Source organism: Choloepus didactylus, chromosome 16 (genome assembly GCF_015220235.1).
Source record: "Choloepus didactylus isolate mChoDid1 chromosome 16, mChoDid1.pri, whole genome shotgun sequence".
Classification (NCBI taxonomy): Eukaryota; Metazoa; Chordata; class Mammalia; order Pilosa; family Megalonychidae; genus Choloepus; species Choloepus didactylus.
The window spans coordinates 794,205-815,744 of NC_051322.1; the positions used below are offsets into that span (position 1 = coordinate 794,205).

The 21,540-nt window shown below is 51.9% G+C and overlaps 1 protein-coding gene across 6 annotated transcripts in view; it reads right to left on the reverse strand.

The window, feature by feature from the left end:
* The window catches only part of CTDP1 (CTD phosphatase subunit 1), a 106,595-nt gene extending 86,413 nt beyond the window's left edge, over nucleotides 1–20,182 (reverse strand). Inside the window, exons 1-3 of one of the 6 annotated variants that reach the window (XM_037805671.1) lie at nucleotides 20,164–20,182; nucleotides 1,301–1,384; nucleotides 870–963 (exon numbers count right to left, since the gene is read on the reverse strand). In XM_037805671.1, coding sequence (XP_037661599.1) covers nucleotides 870–963; nucleotides 1,301–1,341 — 135 coding nt within the window. In that variant the 5' untranslated portion in view covers nucleotides 1,342–1,384; nucleotides 20,164–20,182. Of the gene's footprint in view, nucleotides 1–869; nucleotides 964–1,300; nucleotides 1,385–5,354; nucleotides 7,611–11,584; nucleotides 17,315–19,331; nucleotides 19,965–20,163 lie in introns of those variants that run through there. The other 5 variants (XM_037805668.1, XM_037805667.1, XM_037805669.1 and 2 more) reach the window with 5 other exon arrangements.
* Between the last annotated feature and the right edge of the window lie 1,358 nt (nucleotides 20,183–21,540).

Sequence of the window (21,540 nt, forward strand, 5' to 3'; positions counted from 1 at the left end):
GAGGAGGGGGGACGCAGAAACCACTGCTACCCCAGCCTCAGCCCACACTCGAGCTCGGATGCCACAATCCACCCAAGAGAACACATGAATTGCATCAGTTTATGCAGCACTTAAGGACACTGATGCTACATTTCCAGCAGCAGGGAATTTGAGCACCTGTTTTTCCTTTTTCCCTCTAATTTCAGGTGTTTAAAATTCAAGGGCCACTGTGGTTATACTGCACTGGTTCACAGCAGCCCCAAGGTGTCACAAAAACAACACAGAAACACAGGCACGCAAAACCTTCGGCGATTTCCAGGGGCAGGGAGGACCCCACGAATCCTGCCCCAGATGCCAGAGGGAAATGAAGCCGTTTACCCTGAATCACTTTCAAATGGTCTTTCCTCTTGCTGCCTGTGTGCATGGATGTGTTTGTATCCAGAGGCGCCGTCCCGGGGATGTGCTCTCCTGTAGGGCCCCCGACAGCAAGGCCCTGGCCAGAGTGGCACCCAGCCAGTGCTGCAGGCACTGACCCTGCTCTGCTCCTCCCTTCCGCTCACACCTCTGTCCTCCTCTCACCCCACCACCTCCCTGCGCAAAGGCTTTCCCAGGGCTCCAGAACGAAGCCGACAACCCGGCAGGGCTGCCGTGCAGCCCCTGCCTCCCTGCCCTCAGCTGGCCTTCTCTGGCCGCTGACTCCCTCCTGCCCGCCGCCCCGCTCACCTTTCTTCAGAGCACTCCCCGCAGCCCTGGGCAGCAACCACACTGAGGGGCCTGAGGCCGCCCACTCCGAGGCGCATGGGTAGGAGAGCAGCTCTGGAGGGGAAAGAACCATCGCGGGCAGCCTGAGCCTGCCAGTGCCGACCCGGGCTGGTGGGCCCTGCACTCACCTCGGAGCTCACCATGAGCTCGGGCACGCTGTGCACCATCGACACGGTGGCCGTCGACAGGGGCGCGCGCGGGGTGCCATTCTTGCTCGGCAGCCTTTGTGAGCAAAGAAGAGGCAGCTCAGACAAACGCATTTCCAAGTGCATTCGTTATGTGTCGAGAGAACACGTTTAACTGTAAGTAACTGGATCCTAATTTCTACTTTAACTAGCCTATACCGCAAGCTGAGTAGTTTTATTCTGTTGGCAACTCAATAAAAAGAAATAAAAATGAAAAGAACTGCCTTCCGACGAGACTAATCGGACTGCCATATGGCTAAAGACAGGGAATGGCTGCTGTCTCTAACCAGAGGGCAATCCTTTTGCCTCAAACCCTTCATCTCTTCTTACCCATGAACCAACAGCCACGGGCCGTCCCCGGGAGCAGTACTTACTGGGTTAAGTCTTGGCCGCATTCAGCACACAAGCCCTTCATCACCACTGGGTGGCTGCATCCCTCCAGCCTCAGCAGGACAGCGCTACAAACACACGAAGAGAAGACGCGTGTTAGCGGTGGAGCCACAGTCTCCCGGTTTATCGTCATGTGAACAGAGCCTGGCGTGGGAATAAGAGCAGGGGCTCAGAGCTGCCCCTCTGTGGCTGGCGTAACGGGGCTGCACGGGGCAGAGCTCCCTCTCCGCCTGGAAAGTGAAGGGACTGAGCCACTTCACCAGGTCTTGCTGGCAGGTCTCTTGCAGGCAAAAACAAAACCCCCAGGTTACTCCCAGGCAGCCCGGAAAACTCAGGATGTGGGACCAGAAGAAACGACTAGGGACAAAGGAAAATGGCCAAAACGCAGCACTTGCATATGGCCTCGTTACACACACTTCTAACAAAGAATCTGTAAAAACTGAAACTGTTAATTAAATACCACAAGTGACAACTTGAGATAATACCAAAAATTAATAAATTATCACCTCCTCATATATTATCTCTGGTCTAGAGAGAAGCTATGATTCAACCAAATTTTTCTGATACAACTATCAGAGTATACTTATTTTCTATACACAGAAGTTACTATCTTTGTTATATGCGCCCACTGAGCTCTGCTCATCTGGCAACATTGTCAGCAGGGAGGCTCTTGGCACCAACATGTACAAGCCACAGGCGCGGCCCCTCACAGCCTCAGCCGTCCCCACCCGGTCTGCTCCCCACAAGCTGCAAACTGTACAGAGCTTGTTAGACTCACCCCAAAACCAAACGCACACATTTCTCTTAAAGGAGGGGCACAGGTGCCCTCCCCTTGCCTAGCCAGGGGTCACGGGCACAGTGATGCCAATGCTACATCCCAATTGCCTTTCTGAAGAACCAACCCGACTCTAACACTGCTGCTTGGGTGTGGGCTGCTTCTCTTTTGCACACAGAATAAAATTCCTTCTCCTCACCACAGCAATCGAGGCTCTGAACACGGCCGGCCCACCCCCAGGGGAGCTACTCTCCCCACACGGGCCTTCTGAGCCATCCAGGGAGAGCCTGGCCCTCAGGGGACATCAGGTACTCTCCGGGCTCAGGACGTGGCACACACGATTGAGTCGAGAAAACCGTCCCGAACACCACACACAAGGTGCTCTCCGAAAGACTAAGCACCCCAACCAGAACACTGCATCTAAGAGAGGCTTCACAGAGACACGGAAGGACATGGGCTCGATCACCACGACTCCCACAAGCTACAGAAAGGGATTATGAACACAGTTATGAGCTAATCTCCTACCAGACACAAGCAGAGAGGAGCGTGTGCAGCAACGAGAAGAGCTAACAGCCGCCCTGGAGGCCCAAGGGGTGCCAGGCTCTCATCAGACCCTGGCAGCACCGATGCCCCCAATCCCTGTTGACACCACCTGCCTGCCTCCAAGTGCCAGGACACCCAGGCCTGAGAGCCAGGGCTCCACTGCAGCCTCCAGAGGGACAAACCAGGATGGGTGTGGGGACTTGGCCACCTGCACATGCACACACCTGTGCACACACGTGTACCCAAACATGCACCTGCACCCACACCTGCACCTGTACACACCCACACATGCACACATACGTGTACCCACACACACCTGCACACCCACACTTGCACCTGCACACACTCACACCTGCACACTCACCCTACACCTGCACACACGTACCCACTAGCACCTGCATACTCCCACATGTACACACCCCCATACCTGCACATGCATACCCACACTCGCACCTGCACACATATCCACACACCCACACATATCCACACTTGCACAAGCACTCACACATATACCCACGTACCCACCTGCACCTGCACACACCCACACTTGAAACTGCATACCCATACTCACACCTGTACACTCACACATGCACACACCCATACTTGTATCTGCACTCATGTACCACTCACCTGCACTCACACGTGTACTCACTCATACCTGCACCTACCTCCCCACTCACACCTGCACCCACACTCACGTTAACACCTACACTCACACCTGAAACAACTCAAAATGGACCACAAGCTTAAATGTACAATGATAAGCCTTTCTAAAAAAAGAAAAAAAAAAATGGCCTTTTGACATCTAGGGCTAGGCCGAGTCCTTAGACTAAACACCAAAAGCACGATCCATGAAAGGAAAACCAGATAAACTGAACATGTTCTGTGAAAGATCCTTTAAGAGGATGAAAAGACAAGCTATGGACTGGGAGAAAATATTTGCAAACAACACATTTGATAAAGTAGCAATAGGTAGAATATGTAAAGAACTCTCAAAATTCAACAGTAAGAAAATCCCATTAGAAATGGGCCAATGGGCCAAAGACATGAACCTATGTTTCATCCAGGAGGACCCAGAGGTGACAAAGCAGCACCTGACAGCTGTCCCACAGCACTCACTGTCCCTCAGGGAAATGCAACGCAAAACCACGAGACACCGCCACACGCCTAACAGAACGGCTAAGTCGGAAGTGAGCGACCACACCAAAGGCTGGCAAGGGCGCAGGGGCTGGTGGGCAGGCGAGTAGGACAGGCACTCGGGAGAAGTCTGGCAGCTTCTTACAAAACAAAACCACCACAATCGGTCACAGAGCAGAGACACCCTGAGAGCCACGTGACCAGCCTGAGCACGTCCCACGGATGAAAAGGGACGGCCCTCCCTCACGCACACTAGCCCTAAAGGCTCCTGGGCCTGCTGCTCCTTCCCACGGCGGGCAGAGCAGACAGGGGTGAGGGGCTCTGCCCACCCCCAGCACTGGCAGCTGTCTTCCCCGGAGTCCTGTCCACACCTGCTCCTGGGCTCGCTACGCCCAACGCTCCCTCCAGAAACTCGCTCCCTCAACTCGCCCCTTCTCTCTCTCAAATATCATTTTAACCCCTACCAAAAAATTTGCTCAAATTTCCCTAATTAGGAAGGCGGAAGGGAGAAGGGAACCGTCCTCTGCTGGACCATGCCGCAGCCCCTCTCCTCCTCTCAGGGCCTTCCCCGCTTGGCAAGCGTGGGCACAGACTCGGCCACAGCCGGCGGCCAGCCAACGGACTCCACGGACACCAGGGCCAAGGAGCTGGGCAACCTCCCCAAGGTACCCCGCCAAGTCACCGGCCCCACACCACGAGCTGTGCGCCTCTGCCCCTCAGGCTTCCGTGGAGGCCTTCCCTCCACCCTCCACGCAGGGGCGGGGCTCGGAAAGACCCTCTCCCCTCGGGTGGCTCCACACAAGGACACCTGCTTCCTGCTCCCGCATGAACGAGGCTCAGAGCACCAGGATCTGTTTCCTTTCCTCTCACGTCACTGCTCACCCAGTCCCAGCAATGGAGCCAGCATGAGGCTGTCCACCCCCTTCCTAATCCTGCCACTGCCACCCAGGAGACCCCACTTGTGTCCGCTTCCTGCAGCTCAGTCTCCCAGGAACCAGCCCTCATTCCTCACAGCTGCCAGCTGAATTGACACACAGTCCCCCATGCAGAATCCAATGTCTTCCAGAGGATGGCCCCAAACGACCTTCCGAGACCCGTCCTCCACAAGCGAGTCATGGTCATGTCTCGAAAGCACGCTTCTTTCCCTCTGTGCCACTCTGCCAGCCCAGACGCCCTTTCTCGCACGGGCAGGGGAACCAGAGTTGGAAAAGCTAAAAAAAAATGCCTTATGTGAAGTTGTGCTGGCTGGTTCGACACTAGAAACCTGAAGCTCTTTTCCAAAAGTCGAAGGGCTTGCTGGTGAGCGGGGCCTCTGTAAACCAGGAGAGGAGCTCTACCCGAAAACCTGCGTTTGCCCCAGGAAGCACCGGGGGTAGGTATTACAAGAAATAGGGTAAACCAGCCTGTTCGACAACCTGGCATGTCACCAAGTGCTTGTGCTGTGTGCAGGCCAAGCCAAAGGTGGGAGGCCTGGCCGGGCCCTCGTGGGCAAGCCTGTGGCCACAGGGCGCAGTGGGAAGGCAGGACGGGCCTGCTGCAGCCTCGGGCAGGGCCAGGAGAAACAGGACTTTAATAAAACTTACACTCGGGGTTATCATTTCAGGAATCTCCAAAAATATCCTGGAAGGAGGACTTTACTGAGGAAGACGTGCTGCTGTACCTCCAGCTCCATGGAAAACAGCCCAGAACACTTGGCATGGTGTGTACTTTGCAAAGATTTTCTCCAATCTCCAGTTTCCCTCTTCATTTTCGTAACAGTGTCTTTTGAAGGTTGAATATTTTTAATGTTGATGGAGTCCAATTTATCAAAATGTTTGTATTCTTTATGCTGTTAATTAGAAATCCAAAGTTTCTAAGATTTTCTTCTGTTTTCTTCTAGAAGTTTTGAAGTTTTAGCTTTTATATTTGCTATTTTGAGTTAGTTTTTTACATGGTATAAACGTCAGGATTTTTTTTTGTGTGTGTGGCACATGATTGCTTTACTTTTCTATTGCTTTTGTAATGAATGGCCACAAATCTAGTGGCATACAAACATTTTAATTCTGTAGGTCAGAACTCTGTCAGGGGCTTCACTGGGCTAAGATCAACGTGAGGACAAGACCGCATTCCTTCTGGGGGCTCGTGGGCAACCCACCCTCCCCCATCCTCAAAGCCAGCAGTGGTGGGCCTGGGCCTGCTCACACCGCCATCTCGTCAGCTCTCTTCCACGGCCACCTCTCCCTCTGGCCACAGCAGGAAAACCCCAGCTTTAAGGACCCGGTGACCAGGCAGGTCCACCCAGATCACCAGGACAATCCCCATCTCAAGGTGGCCACTCAGCCCCACCCGCGAAGCCCCTCTGACGCTTAGGGAACAAGTTCCCAGGTTCTGGGGGTCAGGATGGGGCATCGGGGTGGGGCCATTATTCTGCCCGACGTGTGGACACACAACTGTCCCAGCACCATCTGCTGGAAGATTCTCTCTCCCCAAGGAGCTCCTGTGGCTCCTGTGTGGAAAATTAACTGGATTCCTCTGTTCTTGAGGCTTACTCATCTACATGTCTGTTTTTACAGCAATACCACTCTACCTCGATTACTGCAGCCTCGTACTAATCTTGAAATCAAAGAGCGGAAGTCCTCTAACGTAGTTCTTTCTTGGACCTGTCTTGGCCCTTCCAGGTTCTCTGTACTTCCACATAAATCAGAGTCCCTGGTCAATTCCCAGAAGAGCCGTGGGGCGCTCTCTGGACACGCTCAGGCAGCGCAAGGAGCCGAGGCACGGATGAGAGGCCCTGCCCCGGACACAGGCCCGCTGCCTGCATGGACGAAAAGCGGCTCTTCGTAAGTGTGCTCTTCAGCCCTCTCTGCCTGCTGTGGATTACCCATCTACCCGGTTGGAATAAAATCAGATGTGCACGGCTCTCCCAAGCCTCCATTTCTACCACCCCAGCAAGGCTCCTGAAGGTGCTGCTTCCTGCGGGGTCTACCAGTGGGGGTTCTCCCCTGCTCCCCAACTCTCTGCATTCTCCACCAGAAGGCTGCGTGTAGGTGAGATCTGGCATGGCAGTGCTGGGTCGCGGCCAGGGGCACCAAGCGGAAAGCCACCCCAGAGGTGCCCCCCATCAGCGGCCCCGGTCTCACTCAGCACACAGGTCAGTGCAAGCTGCACCCCTAACCCAGAACTCCAAGCAGCACCACACTGGGTGGTGGCTGTGGAAGCAGGGCCAGCCAAAACTGGACTCCTCTCTGCGTCCAGTGCTCCCTCGGCCACAGGCCGAGCTCCAGAATATCTCACCCCACAGAACTATTTTCCCAAAAACTGGGTAAGTACATTCTTTTGGAAGTGTTCACTTACTATCACTTAATCCTATAATAAACTGAGCAACAAGTAACCGCAATAGTATTTGAGGTAGAGGCACTGGAGGAGAGGTAAACTGGCAGCAAGAATAAAGAGCAAAAGCGTTGGCCACTTTGAAGAAATACTGCCAGAAATTGAGCACTGCCCTGCTCTCAAACAGCTCACACAGCTTCAATACGTGCCAAACAAAAACAAAGTGCTGGAGGAGAGGCATAATGTACAACAGGAACCCACAGAGTGGGGTGACTAATTCTACGTGAAGTGGAAGAAAGCTCCCAGGGCAGCCTCACAGAGGAGGCAACATCCAGGTCTTGACATATGACCGGGGGCAGCAGAGGAACGAGGGGCAAGAACGAATGCAGAGCGCAAAGAGAGCATGTGGCAGGGAGCAGCACACAGGGCAGGGGGCGGCACACAGGGCAAGGGAGTGGCTCACAGGGCAGGGGGCGGCACACAGGGCAGGGGGTGGCACGCAGTGGGGAGCAGCACAGTGGGGAGCGGCACCCGGGGAAGCAGCACACGGGGGAGAAGCACACAGGGGGAGTAGCACAGGGGGAGGAGTAGCACACAGAGCAGGGGGCGGCTCACAGGGCAAGGGGTGGCACGCAGTGGGGAGCAGCACAAAGGACGGGGGGCGGCACATGGGGGAGCAGCACACAGGGCAAGGGGCAGCACACCGGGCAGGGGGCGGCACACAGGGCGGGGTGTGGCACACAGGGCAGGGGTTGGCACACAGTGGGGAGCGGCACAGTGGGGAGCGGCACACGGGGAAGCAGCACACGGGGGAGAAGCACACGGGGGGAGTAGCACACGGGGCAGGGAGCAGCACACAGGGTGAGGGGTGGCACACAGGGCAGGGGTTGGCACACAGTGGGGAGCGGCACACGGGGAAGCAGCACACGGGGGAGAAGCACACGGGGGGAGTAGCACACAGGGCAGGGAGCGGCACACAGGGCGGGGGAGCTCTAACGAATGCTAGAGGAAAGAGGAAAGAGAACGGCGGTTTGGGGGCGGGATGGTAAAGAGCCACGAGTCCCTGGGCCAAGGCAGTCGAGGCTTCTCTAGCTGTGGGGAACCTGCCGCAGATTTCAGCCACCTATGACAGGCCTGCACCCACAGGAATGGACTAAAAGAACATGGCCTTTTCTGGGGTCCACAGTGCTTCAAACCACCACACACGTCCTTTCTAATTTCTTGTGTTCTTGTGTGTTGGTTTGTGGTCAGCTGACTTGGGGCATGAGCTACTAGCAGACTCACGTTGGAGAGCTCTAGCTTAAATTCAGTAAATACAAACAGGTTTAAAAATTTTTTTATGCATATGAATTTTTGTATTCTTAACACTCAGAGGTAGAAATAAGGTCATATGAGAAGAGCAATACTTTTTTTCTAATTCAAGGCATTTTATGAGGGATTAAATTGATTTGTGAGTTAACATATTATGTATTCCTTAAATATTTTGCATATGACAATTGAAAACAGTATCACCAAAGAGTGAATACTTATGGAGGCTGTGCACAGAATTCATTTTTGTATGATACTCAGTGTTTAACTTTAAATATTCTCTTCCGATTTGGGGAGTGATTTCAGTTGTCAAATGTATCGTTCATTAAGCAGGAGCTATTGCATATGGATTACAATTCTGGTTGAGTGTTCTCTTCACCTTCATTCTAGCAACTGTCTTCTCTGGGGAATGGATTGTTCTGTAGGATTTTGAGAAAGGCTACCCTACTAATACATTCAGCTAGTGGACTAGCCCATTAGAAAAAACTTAAAAGCAGATAGCCAATCTGTTATTATTTATACCAGGGTTTCTCAACCTCGGCATATACTGGCATTTTGGGCCAGATAGTTCTTTGTCGTGGGGGATGGCCCTGTGCATTGGAGGATGTTTCGAAGCATCTCTAGCCTCCACCCACTAGACAAAAATGTTTCCAGCACTGTCAAATAATCCCTGGATGGCAAGATCATCCCTGGCTGAGCTCTGAGCCATACTACAGAATGAAACAGGCAAAGCTTTTTTGACCCCGTAATATAGGCGATTACACGACTCTGTTAATATAAATGTAGTATGTGAAAGATTTTCTAGGAAAGGCATGTGCTCATTCAATGTGTTCAGCACATACTGCCGAAAGTATACTGAATTCTTGACTTGTGTGCGTGTTCGTTCTGCAGACGTTTCTCTGAGAGCTGCTGAGGTGCCGGGCTCTGCGCTCAGGCCAGGCACCCTGGTCTCTCCTCGCCCTCTCAGACGCACCATTTGGCGGGAGAGAGGATAGTGGCCTTCAAGCTGTAACACTCGCTGTCAGGGCACAGCTGAGGCAGCGCAAGTCCTGCCAGCCGCCCGGGGGGCCCTTGTCCCAGCTGGGGGCCTGGAGAGTGGACCTCCGGGAGAAGGCGCGTTCAGTGGGGCTTGAAAGACAATCGGGAGTATTCGGGCAGAGGAATCGGGCAGACTGGTGATTCGTGGTGTGGTTTAGGCAGAAAGACCCTCAGGTGCAGAGCACAAAGGTGGGCAGCATCAGGCACTTGAGGACCCAGGTATGTGAAGGGTGCAGCTGGGGGCAAAGCAGCTAGGGGCTCATTGGCAGCCTGGGTGGGAAGAGGTTCTGGGCAGTGGCCCAAGTGAAGCTGGGGAAGAAGGGATGTTCATTCTTTGTCAATACGACCTGTATATGCTACTGTATTGTAACAGTCGTGCGTTTGGTCTTTCATCACCCGAGCAAGATGTTCAAGGAGGCTGAGGGGAATGATGGTGTTTTTAGATCTGGGCGGATTAGCTACCTGGCTGTTTGTTGAATGTTGCGAATGTTGTAGAGAGAAGACAGGGAAACTGAACTGGCTCCCCACCTCCTCTAGTAACTTCCTGTCCCCTCTCCTCCTCAGCCTGTGAGCCCACTCAGTGTCCTCTCTCCTTAAATCTGCTCATCCATGCTGCCCTCATCTCTTATCAGCCCTCTTGAGTCTGTCCTGCTGCTCCTGTTCTGCTGAAACGAGTTTCTGATATGTCACCAACAGCGTCCTAATGGCCAAATCCAATGGGAAACTGAGCTTTCGGAAAACGAGTCCCCAGAGAATAGAGCCTTACATAAGGGAAGTATTTTGCATATGGAAAGAAAATGTCTTTTCGAGTCCAGAAGTGGAATCCATTCCTGGGGTGCAGCCCTGCTGTAGTCGGGACCTTGTGATTTCAACATGGGATGTGACCCACCCCATTCAAGAGGGCTAATCATGCACACGGGGACGATGAGACAGCCCAGGGCAGAGCAGGGCTCCATAGGCAGGTCCCCAAACCCCTGGATAGTGTGTGACCCTCACAAGCATAAAAAAGACAGGAAGGTTCAGCTAAGCCCACGAATTCTGTTTGCTCCACCCCCAGCAAAACTGCCATGTGGCCCGGAGAGGACCGTGAGTACGGAGGGTTAGAAAGTTCCTGCATGGTATTTCAAAGACATTCTAAGTCCAAAGTAAAAGGAAGGGAAAAGGGACTTTTGTTCTCTCAATTACGTAAGAGCAGTAAAACTGCCGGCAGGGTCAGAGCTAAGCATGCCTCTATCACAGCACACTTTCCTTCTGCATCTTATTTTGGATGGCTAAAAACTCTCTCAAAAAAAAGTGATGGAATGCTGGGGGTGGGGAGGAAATAATGGAACAGCAGTGTCGGTTTTCAGTCCAAGATGGTTTTATCCTTCACCTTTGCAGGTATCGACCAACACAAAACAGGAGTAAAAACCACTGAACGGATTTTGGTGTTTTCAGCTTCAACCCACTGCCAGACCCCCTACTACCAAAGGGGGACAATGCATTATGAATTCTAAACGCAACCATTTTCCTGTATGCTAATACTAGCACAAATACAAAAACATTTTAACCAAAAATGTCAAATCAGTCACCAATAAATGTTAACTTTTTGAGTTTGTCCTTGAAAAAGAAATCCACTCAAAAAACCATAAAAGGCAACTTATAAACAAGTTATGATTTTTCGGAAAATATAAACATAAAACTCTACTGGATTTTTTACTCATTGAACTGTGTCTGCTTTTGCTTTCTAATAGGAAGATGAGACAGTGCGGTATTATCAGAAAGAGCAAAGCCTGGGGGACCGGGAGACCAAAACTGCTGGAGAAACTGCCACTGCTAAGAATTTGCCCACAGGTGGGGCCTCACTTTCCCTCCTTTCACAGGTTCAGGGACCTCAAGGATCTCCTCTAAGCTCTAACATTCTGAGCACAGAAGTGTATTGTCACCTCGAGCTTGTTTTCAAACACCATCCTCCTTTACAAGGAAGCAGAACTTCTTGGAGAAACTGTGGCATCCGCGGCTGGGGCTGGGAAAGCGCTGTGAGGCAGATAGGCCGCGTCAGGAGGGGCCTCACTGCCAAACCCGGAGCATGTGGGAACAAACGTCAATAACAACAGTGAGCAAGCCGATCCAGCGAACAAAATAAGAACCCCGGTGTCCGTACTAACAAAGCATTTACCTTCCTTGTAGGAGAAGGCCAGTCAACGTACAAAGAACGAGGGCACTGCGAGTACCAACACTGGGCAGCCATCACCAGCACAGACGCAGACGAGCTTCAGCAGGCGCTACAGAAGGTAGCTCGGACTCTGGTGGGAATGGAAGATACTGTCTCTCACAAGACACTCGGCAATGAGAACAGAACTGGTAACCTTTCAGGATGGGATCCCGGCAGACACCGGGTGACCTACAGGTGACACGGCTGGAGTGGGAGAAAGGGCCAGCTTGAGAGGGTGGACTCAGGAAACACATCTTCACTTATGGATAGCCCAACCGAAAACACAAAACCAGTTCCAAACGGACGGACGTTTCAAAAAATAGCGGAGCAGAACACTTCAAAGACATTAACGTTAAGAAAAAGAAAGAAAAGACCGAGAAGCTGCTCTAGACTAAAGGACACCAAAGAGATATGACAACTGAATACATCATATGACCCAAGCTTTTCTTTGGCTACAAAGGACTATCAGGGGAATCTGATAAGGCCTGCAAGGCAGAGAATAACTGAAACAGCATTTGGATAACTGCATGGTGGTTATGAAAGAGAACACCTTTGTTTTTAGGAAACTGAAGTGTTGAGAGGTGAAGTGATGCCACATGTGAAACTTACTCCCAATCTGTTCAGAGAAACAGTGATGTGTTTGCAGAGGGAGACAAGGAAAAAGTAAACCTGGTAAAACGCTCACGTGTGGGAAAACTGGGTGACGCTACATAAGAATCCTTTGTGCTTTTCTTGCAACTTTTCTCTAAGTCTGTAACTACAGCCAAAAAAAAAAAAAGGTGAACAGAAGAAAGGGCACTCGTTTGACTGGAGCTCCAGGGGTGAGGGTGGGGGTACCGGAGCTGGGCCCACACGCTGCAACCTGCCTCCCGGTCAGCAGCAGAGCGTGGGGACGGCCATCCGGCAGCTGGCTCTGAGCCCTCGGAACCGGGGGTGAGGCCGGCCCAGGGAGCAGCCGGCAGAGGAGGGCTGGCAGAGGCAACCGCATCCCATGGCCGCAAAAGACAAAGCACAAAGCACCTGCAGAAGAAGAAACCGAAACAAGCATGGGCTGGCCCAATTCCCAATACCAACAAAAATCTACATTATCATTAACTCATTAAGGGTCTACAAAGGAATTCATTTCAGATTTCTTTAAATCGTACACATTTCCATTGTGGCCTGGAGTGACTTATCTTGTAAAACTCTTATTTTCCCAAAATGTATCAAAAGCACATGTCATACAGAGACCACACTACATCGTAATTCCTGCTTCCACTCTGCTGAGGCCACAGGCCCCCAGGATCACATCAGCACCCCCAAGCCAGCCCTGGAGAGCCTCGAACATCTTCAAATTAACATCCAACAATTTTAAACATTCCAACCTTAAAGAGCCATAACCTTCCCTGTTTTATGTTTAAGATAAAAAGGCAGTACTGTGTTATATAGATATCAGCCAATGGTTACATACTGCATTTCCAAAAATTTGTAGCCAACACAAAAAAAAATGCATTAAAATAAAATGGTACTGCTTTTCATGAAGATGGTGCCAAAAGCGAAGAAGGAAGCTCCCGCCCTCCAAAACCGAAGCCAAACCAAAGACTTCGAACACCAAGAAGGCAGCACGGAAAAGCATCCACTGTGACGCACAAACAGACCACACGTCGCTCAGCTGCTGGCAGCACAGGAGAAACGAGCTTGACCACCAGGCCATCACCAAGGTCCCCCAACCGCAGAGTCAGCCACGAAGAAGATGGAAGTGGCAGCCTGGGGTGCACTGGGGACGCCAAGGCCGACAACACCAGCTCAGACAGGCTGCCAACAAGTGCATCTGTCTTCTAAGATAGTATATGAGAACCTTGACATTGTTTTGTACCTTTCCTCCAGACTCTCTCTTCCCTAAACACAAAAAGCATGCTTCCCGAGGCAACTGACATACTGCAGTTGTGTTGTTGTTCTCAGCTTTCACGTGTGCATTGTTTTAAAAACCATATCGAAAACTGAAGATGTGCCCATTCCTACATAGCAGGTATGTGGTATTTCATGATTTCATACAATCCACTTTAGAATTAACTTTAAAGAAAACATGAAAATGGAGATAAATTGGGCAATACACACAATTTCTTAAAACCTACATATTTTCAGGCAGATGGGCTTCAAAATCCATTTACACAGTTCAGAGGCCTTTATTGAACAGATAAGATCAGAAATACTTAAAAATCAAAAGAACTACAACAAAGGTAAATAATATATGCTCACAGAACTAAGAAAGTGAAAAGGTCCCATGGCTTTCCATTAAGTAAAAAGCAGAAGAAACAAAAACCCATCTGAAATACAAATTACCAGTTTAAAGGATTCAATTAAAACAGTGATCATTTCCCAAGTTTTAGACTTAAATGTGTTTTTAATTGAGTAATTTTTTACACGGTGCAGATGTCAATAGTGAAGAACAAAACGACTTCACTAAAAGAACCTACTAATTCATCTTCTTGATATTAGGATGAAAAAGTAATTTCCTTCCTTACAAGACAAACTTTCAGTAGACGATTACTTTAGGGCACTGCCTGAACTGTGTTTAGAATTTTAAAAACCTCTCACTACCTAATTTTAGAACATCAAGTTGGGGTACTAACTTTAGATTGTATTCTATTCCAAGTTCTTTCATTACAGTTCCTCTAAGATTTTTAATTCTAAAATCTACAAAGCAATAATGAGAGTACTACGATTATTACTGGAATGATTTTCATTCTCTTTAATAACTCTTTTTTCTCCTGCTTTTTAGAACCCCCATGGAATGCCAGCCAACACAGACATTATTCTAACTAAACTATCAGGGTAAAGACAAAGCTATTCAGACATCACTTAAACACAAGCAAACACAATCCCCCACACCAACCCCAAGGGGCAAGGTAGCCTGGGACACTGTTTTTTAGTCCTTACCCTATTACCAAACACATTCCCTAATTTTTTTTTTTTAATCTTCTCTCTTTGGGGAACTGCAATATCTCTCAAAGAATGACAGACAAAAAAAAGCAGGTGCAGTGGGGAAGAAGGAAATCATTTGATAAACTAATTCAGATCTACTTTCTGACAGATGTCACCTTGTCAGAATATTTTCAAATCAAACTAATTTTATACCACTTGGATATTATCTATACCACCATTCTATGCGCTTCCCCGACACTGGTAATCTCTAGGATGGAACAGCCTACGGAGAGGGTGCAGCATGGAAGAAGGGGACGTGAAGCCCAGGGGCAAGCCAAGGCTCCTGAGCACCTGAGTGTCCTCCCTCGGGTGTCAGGTAGGACAGCTCCCGCGTCACCTGACCTCGGACAGTCGGGATGACTCCGGCAGACGGTGACTATGATGAAACATCCATGGTGATTACAGCTGACAGGCGTGTGCTGCTGCTGGTGTTCAGCACGGCCTCCCACACACCTGCTGTTTACCTGGCAGGCAGGTGCACAGCTTCTCTCTCCCGCCACGCCACGCTTCAGTAACTAACATCAAAGCTGCACAAGCTGACACATACCAGCACGGGATTCGACTTTTCCTTGAGAACATTCCTTATTGTAGAGCCCGTTTGTGATTTAATGCTCCAAGCTCTTTAAGGGCAGGCTCACAGCTGCTTCCTTGTTTCCACACTGGCCAGCACAGAGCCTGGACTGGAAATGTCTGAATTAATAAGGGCGCTGACCACAGGTTACATAAACCACCAACACACCTACAGTCTCAACAGTAAATAGTTATTTGTCAACCTACAGCCATCCTGGCTAAGAGGGTGCCACACAGTCCACACACTAGAGCTCAATACATTACCAAGTCACTTGAGGCCCTTATTGCCATAAATTCTTTAGGTCAATTTTAATAAGCATTAATTATCTTTCTTCAAAGATACCACGCTTCATTCTTTAAAAACCAGTATTTTTACAAGCCCCATGAAAAAAATCAAGATGAAGGAACAATAACAGATAAAGAAGGAAAAAAGCAGAATCAAAGAGGCCAAAGAGGGAGCTGACCACGAGGCAAGGGCACAAAATGCACTCCCTGCACAGAAGCAAAGGCCCTCTGGACAAAGCCTCTGCTCCTCCGGAAGGTTCCGCGTGCCACAGTCAACAGTGTCCTCAACAACAAACAGCCCGAGAGGAAATTATTTCATCAGACTTTCTTCAAAAGCCCCTCACCAGCCAGCAATAAGGCCAAAATCACTGCACGAAGGGCTCAGACGTGGCCCAAGCACCCACGGCGCCAAAGGGCTGGCCCAGCTCAGTGCGAAGCTGGCGATGTTCACTCTCCGACAAACCGTGCGCACCAGGCACTCCTCCGGAGGCCCTCGACGGCACCTTCTCTAGGCCACACTGTGATCACGCAGCGGCGGTGGGCGCCGCGCTCTCTGGCAAGGGCTGCAGGTTCTCTCTGGCAAGGGCTGCAGGTTGTCCCTGAAGGTCAGAGGCTCCCGGGGCTGCCGGGACGCTGGTAAGCAGGGGGCGGCTGCCCCCCACCACACAGGGTGTGCCCAGGGCAGGGTCACGAGTTTCCTCAAAAACAGTTCTATGTACTTGTTGTCACAAGTGTGTGTTATCTATAAAACTTCAAGAGAAGGTTCTCTAAGGATCTATACACAATAAATCATGAAAGCAGACAATTTAGTCCAGAAGTGAGTAAAGCAGATGCTAATCAAATGCCCACTCTCCCATAAAAAGATCTCCAAGGACTTGTAACTCCAGGCAGGAAGACTTCCTGGAGGTTGTAGAGACAATCCATAAGTGTGACTCTGTGGACTTGCTGAATAAAATACTCAAAATCTGGGGCTTTCTAGCGGAAATACTGCGGGTTTGGGTACAGCTCCTCTGGAGTGTGATATCCTGGTTTTCTGGTCTCTACCTGGAGCCATCAGGACTGCAGAGCTGCCGTTGGAGATGGTCACACTAACAACTTGCAGGCAAAGCACCCGTGAAAGAAACACAGGAAAACAGCTTTTTAAAGTGAAAGTATTGTGGTCTAGGGCCCGTCAGAAGAAAGGAAACAGCTCTTCACTGCTGCAGAGCCCCAGAGGATCACAGAAAGAATAACTAACGCTCCTAAGGATCACCTCACAGCGTAAGATTAAATTAATCCAACAGTCTCCATTGAATCACATGGGGAGACACAGAGAACCCATCTTAGAAAAAGTCCCAAATACAATTAAACAGTGAGTAAGGACCCACTTGGCTGAAGAGCTCACTTCCTGGAGGAACTCAATGGCCATCCGTGGGTGAGGAGCCAGGGCTGTCTGTTTCCAGGGCTCTCCAGGAACAGGTACCAGAGCCATTGGCTCGCCACACTGCAGGACACCAGTCACATAACAGAGGTATTCAAAAACAACCTACTAGTAAATCGTCTTTTTTTAAAACACTTGTGCTTTTCAAACTGTGTTCCACAAAGGAGCCCAGAAATAGGAGAACGGCCCCTCCACGGTGGTTCTAAACACCCCTCACGACAGTGGGGGGAAGCCACTCGGATCTGCGCCTGGTGCAGTGGAGTCTGCCGGAGGAGCGGCGTGAACAAGGCCTGCAAGCCACTGACTCCCTGCCACAAAATACACGTATGGGTTTCAAAGAGATAAGGCGGCAAAAAGTCATTAAACTTATTCCAAACAAATGATTAGCACTGTCAAGGGAAATGCCAGCAGGGCCTTCAGATAACGCTTTGCTAACTATTCCCACCCGGCCCTACCACAGCGTGCCGTGGCGTGTGCCGTGGCGTGTGCACTCGCTCACAGGGCACCACTGGAAACTACCCACGTGACATTACTCCAGCACTCCCTGGAGGGGTCACAGAAACACCAGTATGAAAGGGGGGTGCGTTTTAAATCCCCCTCAAGGTAACAGAGTGTACTGCTCTCTCTACATCAGGGATTAACCTGAGGTATACGATCCACGAGAGAAATGACATGACTCTCATCAGTTTCTCAAAGAGACTGTCATGAACCACGGCTACAAGACACACCAAAATTCCAATACATCCAACTACAAAAAAGAAAAACATCAAGCTACCACACATTCTGGGAACTTAACTTCAACTTCACTCAAATACTTGATTGACCGATGAGATCAACAATTTGGATCTATTTGTTTAACTAGATTAATGAATCTGATTAAGAATTGAACGTGGACATTCTACCACAATTTGGGTCTCCACTGCCCTTTCTGTGCAATCAGAGAAATAGAATAAAACAACAGAAGGTCTCTTAAATTCAGTGGTTTTCTACACAGTCGACACATTGGCATCAGACTTTTACCTATATAATCCATGGTTTGACAACCATGGCCTGCTAAGTAAGGGTCAAGCAACAGTAAAATAAGATGAACCTTCAAAGAAATGATTGATAATACATTTTTTTCTGACACGATTGTGATACCCATGCAATCACAGTACCTACGCAGACCTCAACCCCTTCTGAAGGAAGCTTTGCAGAAGGCTCCCGTGGAGGGCACCCTGGAGAAGCAGCCTCTCACCCCCACCCCACCAGCATTTGGTGGGCCAGCAGGGAGCCCTGAGCCCAAAGCAACCAATTCAAAGCATGACCATGTTCCCAACGATGAGCCGGGCCACGCTGTCTCTCTGGGAAACAGGTACCAGGAAATAGAGACAGACCACAAATGTAAGGAGCAGAGAGATGACGGAGAATGAGGCTCCGAGGATGCGATGAAAAGCGGAGTCTTGTCCTATTCATCAGTCTATCTGCAGAGCCCAGCACACAGCACATGCTCAACAAACGCACTGGGAAACGAACTGCATGCCAAAGGGAGCATGGAGCAGAAACCACTAGAAAGCTGAAGCTATGCAGAGAAGAGACAGAGTAAGCAGGGCAGGGAACCAGCAAGCAGCTAACAAAAAGAAGCCAGCTGAAGCCAAGATTATGTTGGTAGTAGTCCATAGTAGTCCACCAGAGGGATGCTCTCACCCCAGACCCACCCTAGGCAGGCCCTGCCCTCTTGAGCAGGAAGGCTCACCTCTCCCTCTCAAAGCATCTGGGTTTCTGTTCATTACAACCCAAACCACAACAATCAGGTACATACACGTGTGCACGTGCCAACTCAAAACTAATTTTAACATCATGATTTCCAATTTCAGACAACAACATTGGTAAACTCTGAGAGCAAAAATTTTCTTTCAAGCATTTCACAAAGGGAATAAAATCCAATTTGTTACCTTAAAATGTGCATATTTACAGCCTTGGAGTCTATTCCACGACAATTTACTATTCTGTCACCTTGAATCGGTCTTTGAGAACCTCTGTTGCTGTCAGTTATGTGGTCACTATGCAGAAACCACGAGGGCGGTGTACCAGGAAGGCTAAAACCTGGTTCTGTCTTCAGTTAGGACTGGAAATGTATCACGTTTTTACAACTGAGCTTCACGAAGTTTACAAGAACTTACTACTGCACATGGCTCATCAGTTCGTATTACAATCACAAATCTGGAGTGTGCCCGTCACTCCCGAGTTTTCTTAACTCATGGGGGAAAAAACCGCCTGTCACAGAAGAAAACGAATGAATAATTAGTTTTTCACCCAAGAGACCAACTTCAGAAGCCGAACAAGAAGCTTAAAAATTCCTTCCGGTGGGTAAAACCACTAGTGGTGACTGCCCAGCTTTAGAGACAAGCAACACCCGGCCGCCTGGGTCCCCCTTTCTGCAAGTTCCCGGGGGCGCGCCCCCGCCCCGCCCACCCGCGGCCGCCCACTCACCCGGGGGCCACCACCTGGCCCGGCTGCGCGCACAGCTCCCGCACCACGCCGGCGCGCTCCGACCGCACCCTGCGCGTTGCCCCCCGCTCGGCGCGGAGCGAGGGCTGCCCGGCGGGCGGCGCGGAGGAGGCGGCCCCAGGCCCGGCGGCGGGCAGGCCCACGGCCAGCACCGAGCCGATGCGCACCGCCGCGCCCGCCGCCACCTTCCACTCGAGCAGCCGCAGCGGCACGGGGCCCGGCCACCGCACCTCGGCCACCGCCGCGGTCGCGGGGGCGCTCTGCGCGGGGCCGCCCTCCCGGGCCGGCGCCGCCATCCGCAGCCCCCTCCGGCTCCGGGTCCGCGCGCTAGAGGAGTCGCTATGGCAACGCGCGCGCCGCGGGCGGGCCGGGCCCGGCAGAGGGGCGGTGCGGCTTCGGGACGGCGGGCAGAGGTCGGAGACGGAGGCGGAGGTGCCGCGCCGGCCGCTCAGGGTCCGGGGCCCATCACAGCCGCTCAGGCAGCCGCTCGGGAGCCGCGGGCCTGGGCAGCAGCGGCGCCGTCGGCAATTCCCGCTCTGTGAGCCCGGCGTCCACCGGCCAGCTCGGTCTGCGCCGACTTCCTGGAGAGCGCGCTGACGTCAGGGGGCGGGCTCCGGAGACGCGAGCGTGCGTGCGTGCGCGACCGACGGTGGCCCTCGTGTAAACGCCGAGGCCCACACGAAGGCCGGTAACGGACACGCCCCAGTATCAAACCTCGTGGGGCTTCAAACTGCGGAAACTGTACTCCTTTACCTCCCGAAGCCGGGCGCCATGGGAACTGCGACTCCCAGCATGCAAGGAGCGCCGCTTGTACCTTCATTGTGCGCTGAGGCCCGGCGTTATGGAACTACGAGTCCCAGCAGTCACCGCAAGGCACGGGCGCCCTGGGTGTGGAACGGCGAGTCCCGGCATGCACCGCGGGCCGCTGTCCTGCAACTTTAGTTATACCCTGAGGCCGGCGCCATGAGAACTGAGAGTCTCAGCATGGAACGTGGGCCGCTGTCCTACAACCAAGGTTAAGCGCTGAGGCCTGGAGAGTCCCGGCATGCAACGCGAGGGGCTACGGCCCAACGCTGTGGAACTACGAGTCCCAGCGTGCAACGCGGGCCGCTGCGGTACCCTCCGGTTCTGCGCCGAGGCCGGGCGTCGGGGGCGGCAGTCCCAGCATGCCGCGCGGGCCTCGTCCGGGACGTGGGGAGGCGGCTCGGGCCATCTCCCCCGCGTGCTTGCGGCCGCGCCCTCACCGTGGGCGCCGGGGGCGGGCCTCTGTGGCGTGGCCCTCGAGGGCGTCAGGAGGCTGCGCCGGAGACCTCGCGGTCTGAAGCGGGAGAGGCGGTGTTCGGTGCTCCGGGACTGGGCGCGGTGTGCCGCGATGCGACGCTTAGGGTGAGGAAAGGGAGACGCAGAGTAAACGGACAGAAATGGTGGTGACCTGAGCCGTGAAGTCAGCGCTGCCGCTGTGCCGTCGTTTTTTAAGAAGAATCTACTTGGTCAATAGTTAGGCACGGGGCGTGGCTCCGGTTGTGGTTGGTGTTTGCGCTTTCGAGGAGCTCTCGAGACACGGGGAAGCGCGCCAGAGAGCAGCCTTCTTTCAAGCCCGGGGAGACGCTGTGACGACCGTGGGCGTTTATCCCCCGCCGGTGGCCGCGTCGGTGGAGGAGCCGGAGCTGGAATCCAGGCCGCTGGGCTGGGTTTGACTTCAGGGGTGCAAGGTTTCCCCATGTCCTGAAAGATTTCTTCCAGTTAGTCCTTGTGCTTGATATTCCACCGTTGAGGGTTCACTCCTCCTTGCATTAGAGTTATTTTTACCAAATATGTCCTCTGTGAAAGTGCTCCTGCCCCTAGGAGGCTGCTTAGCCGCCTGAGAGCCTGGTCACTTGCCTGCCCGGTGCCCTTGCCCCTCTTCTCATAGCAGCACCCCCTTTTCCTTTGGGGAGTCTCTCCTTCTGTTAACGGGATTGTCACGGCCCAACAGGGCTTTTGGGGCCGAAGGACTAAAGAAAGCACCTGACACGTTCTGAGACAGGAGCTTTCGTTGGGGGCTGACCCACGGGTGGGAAGTCCTCACCTTGCCCTGAATTCAGGAGCTGCTGTGAATGGCGGCGCGTTCAGAGCTCAACGTGAAGCTGCTCCACCAAAGCAGGGGGTGCACGGAGAGGTCTGTAAGGGTTAGGGCCGAGACGTGCAGATG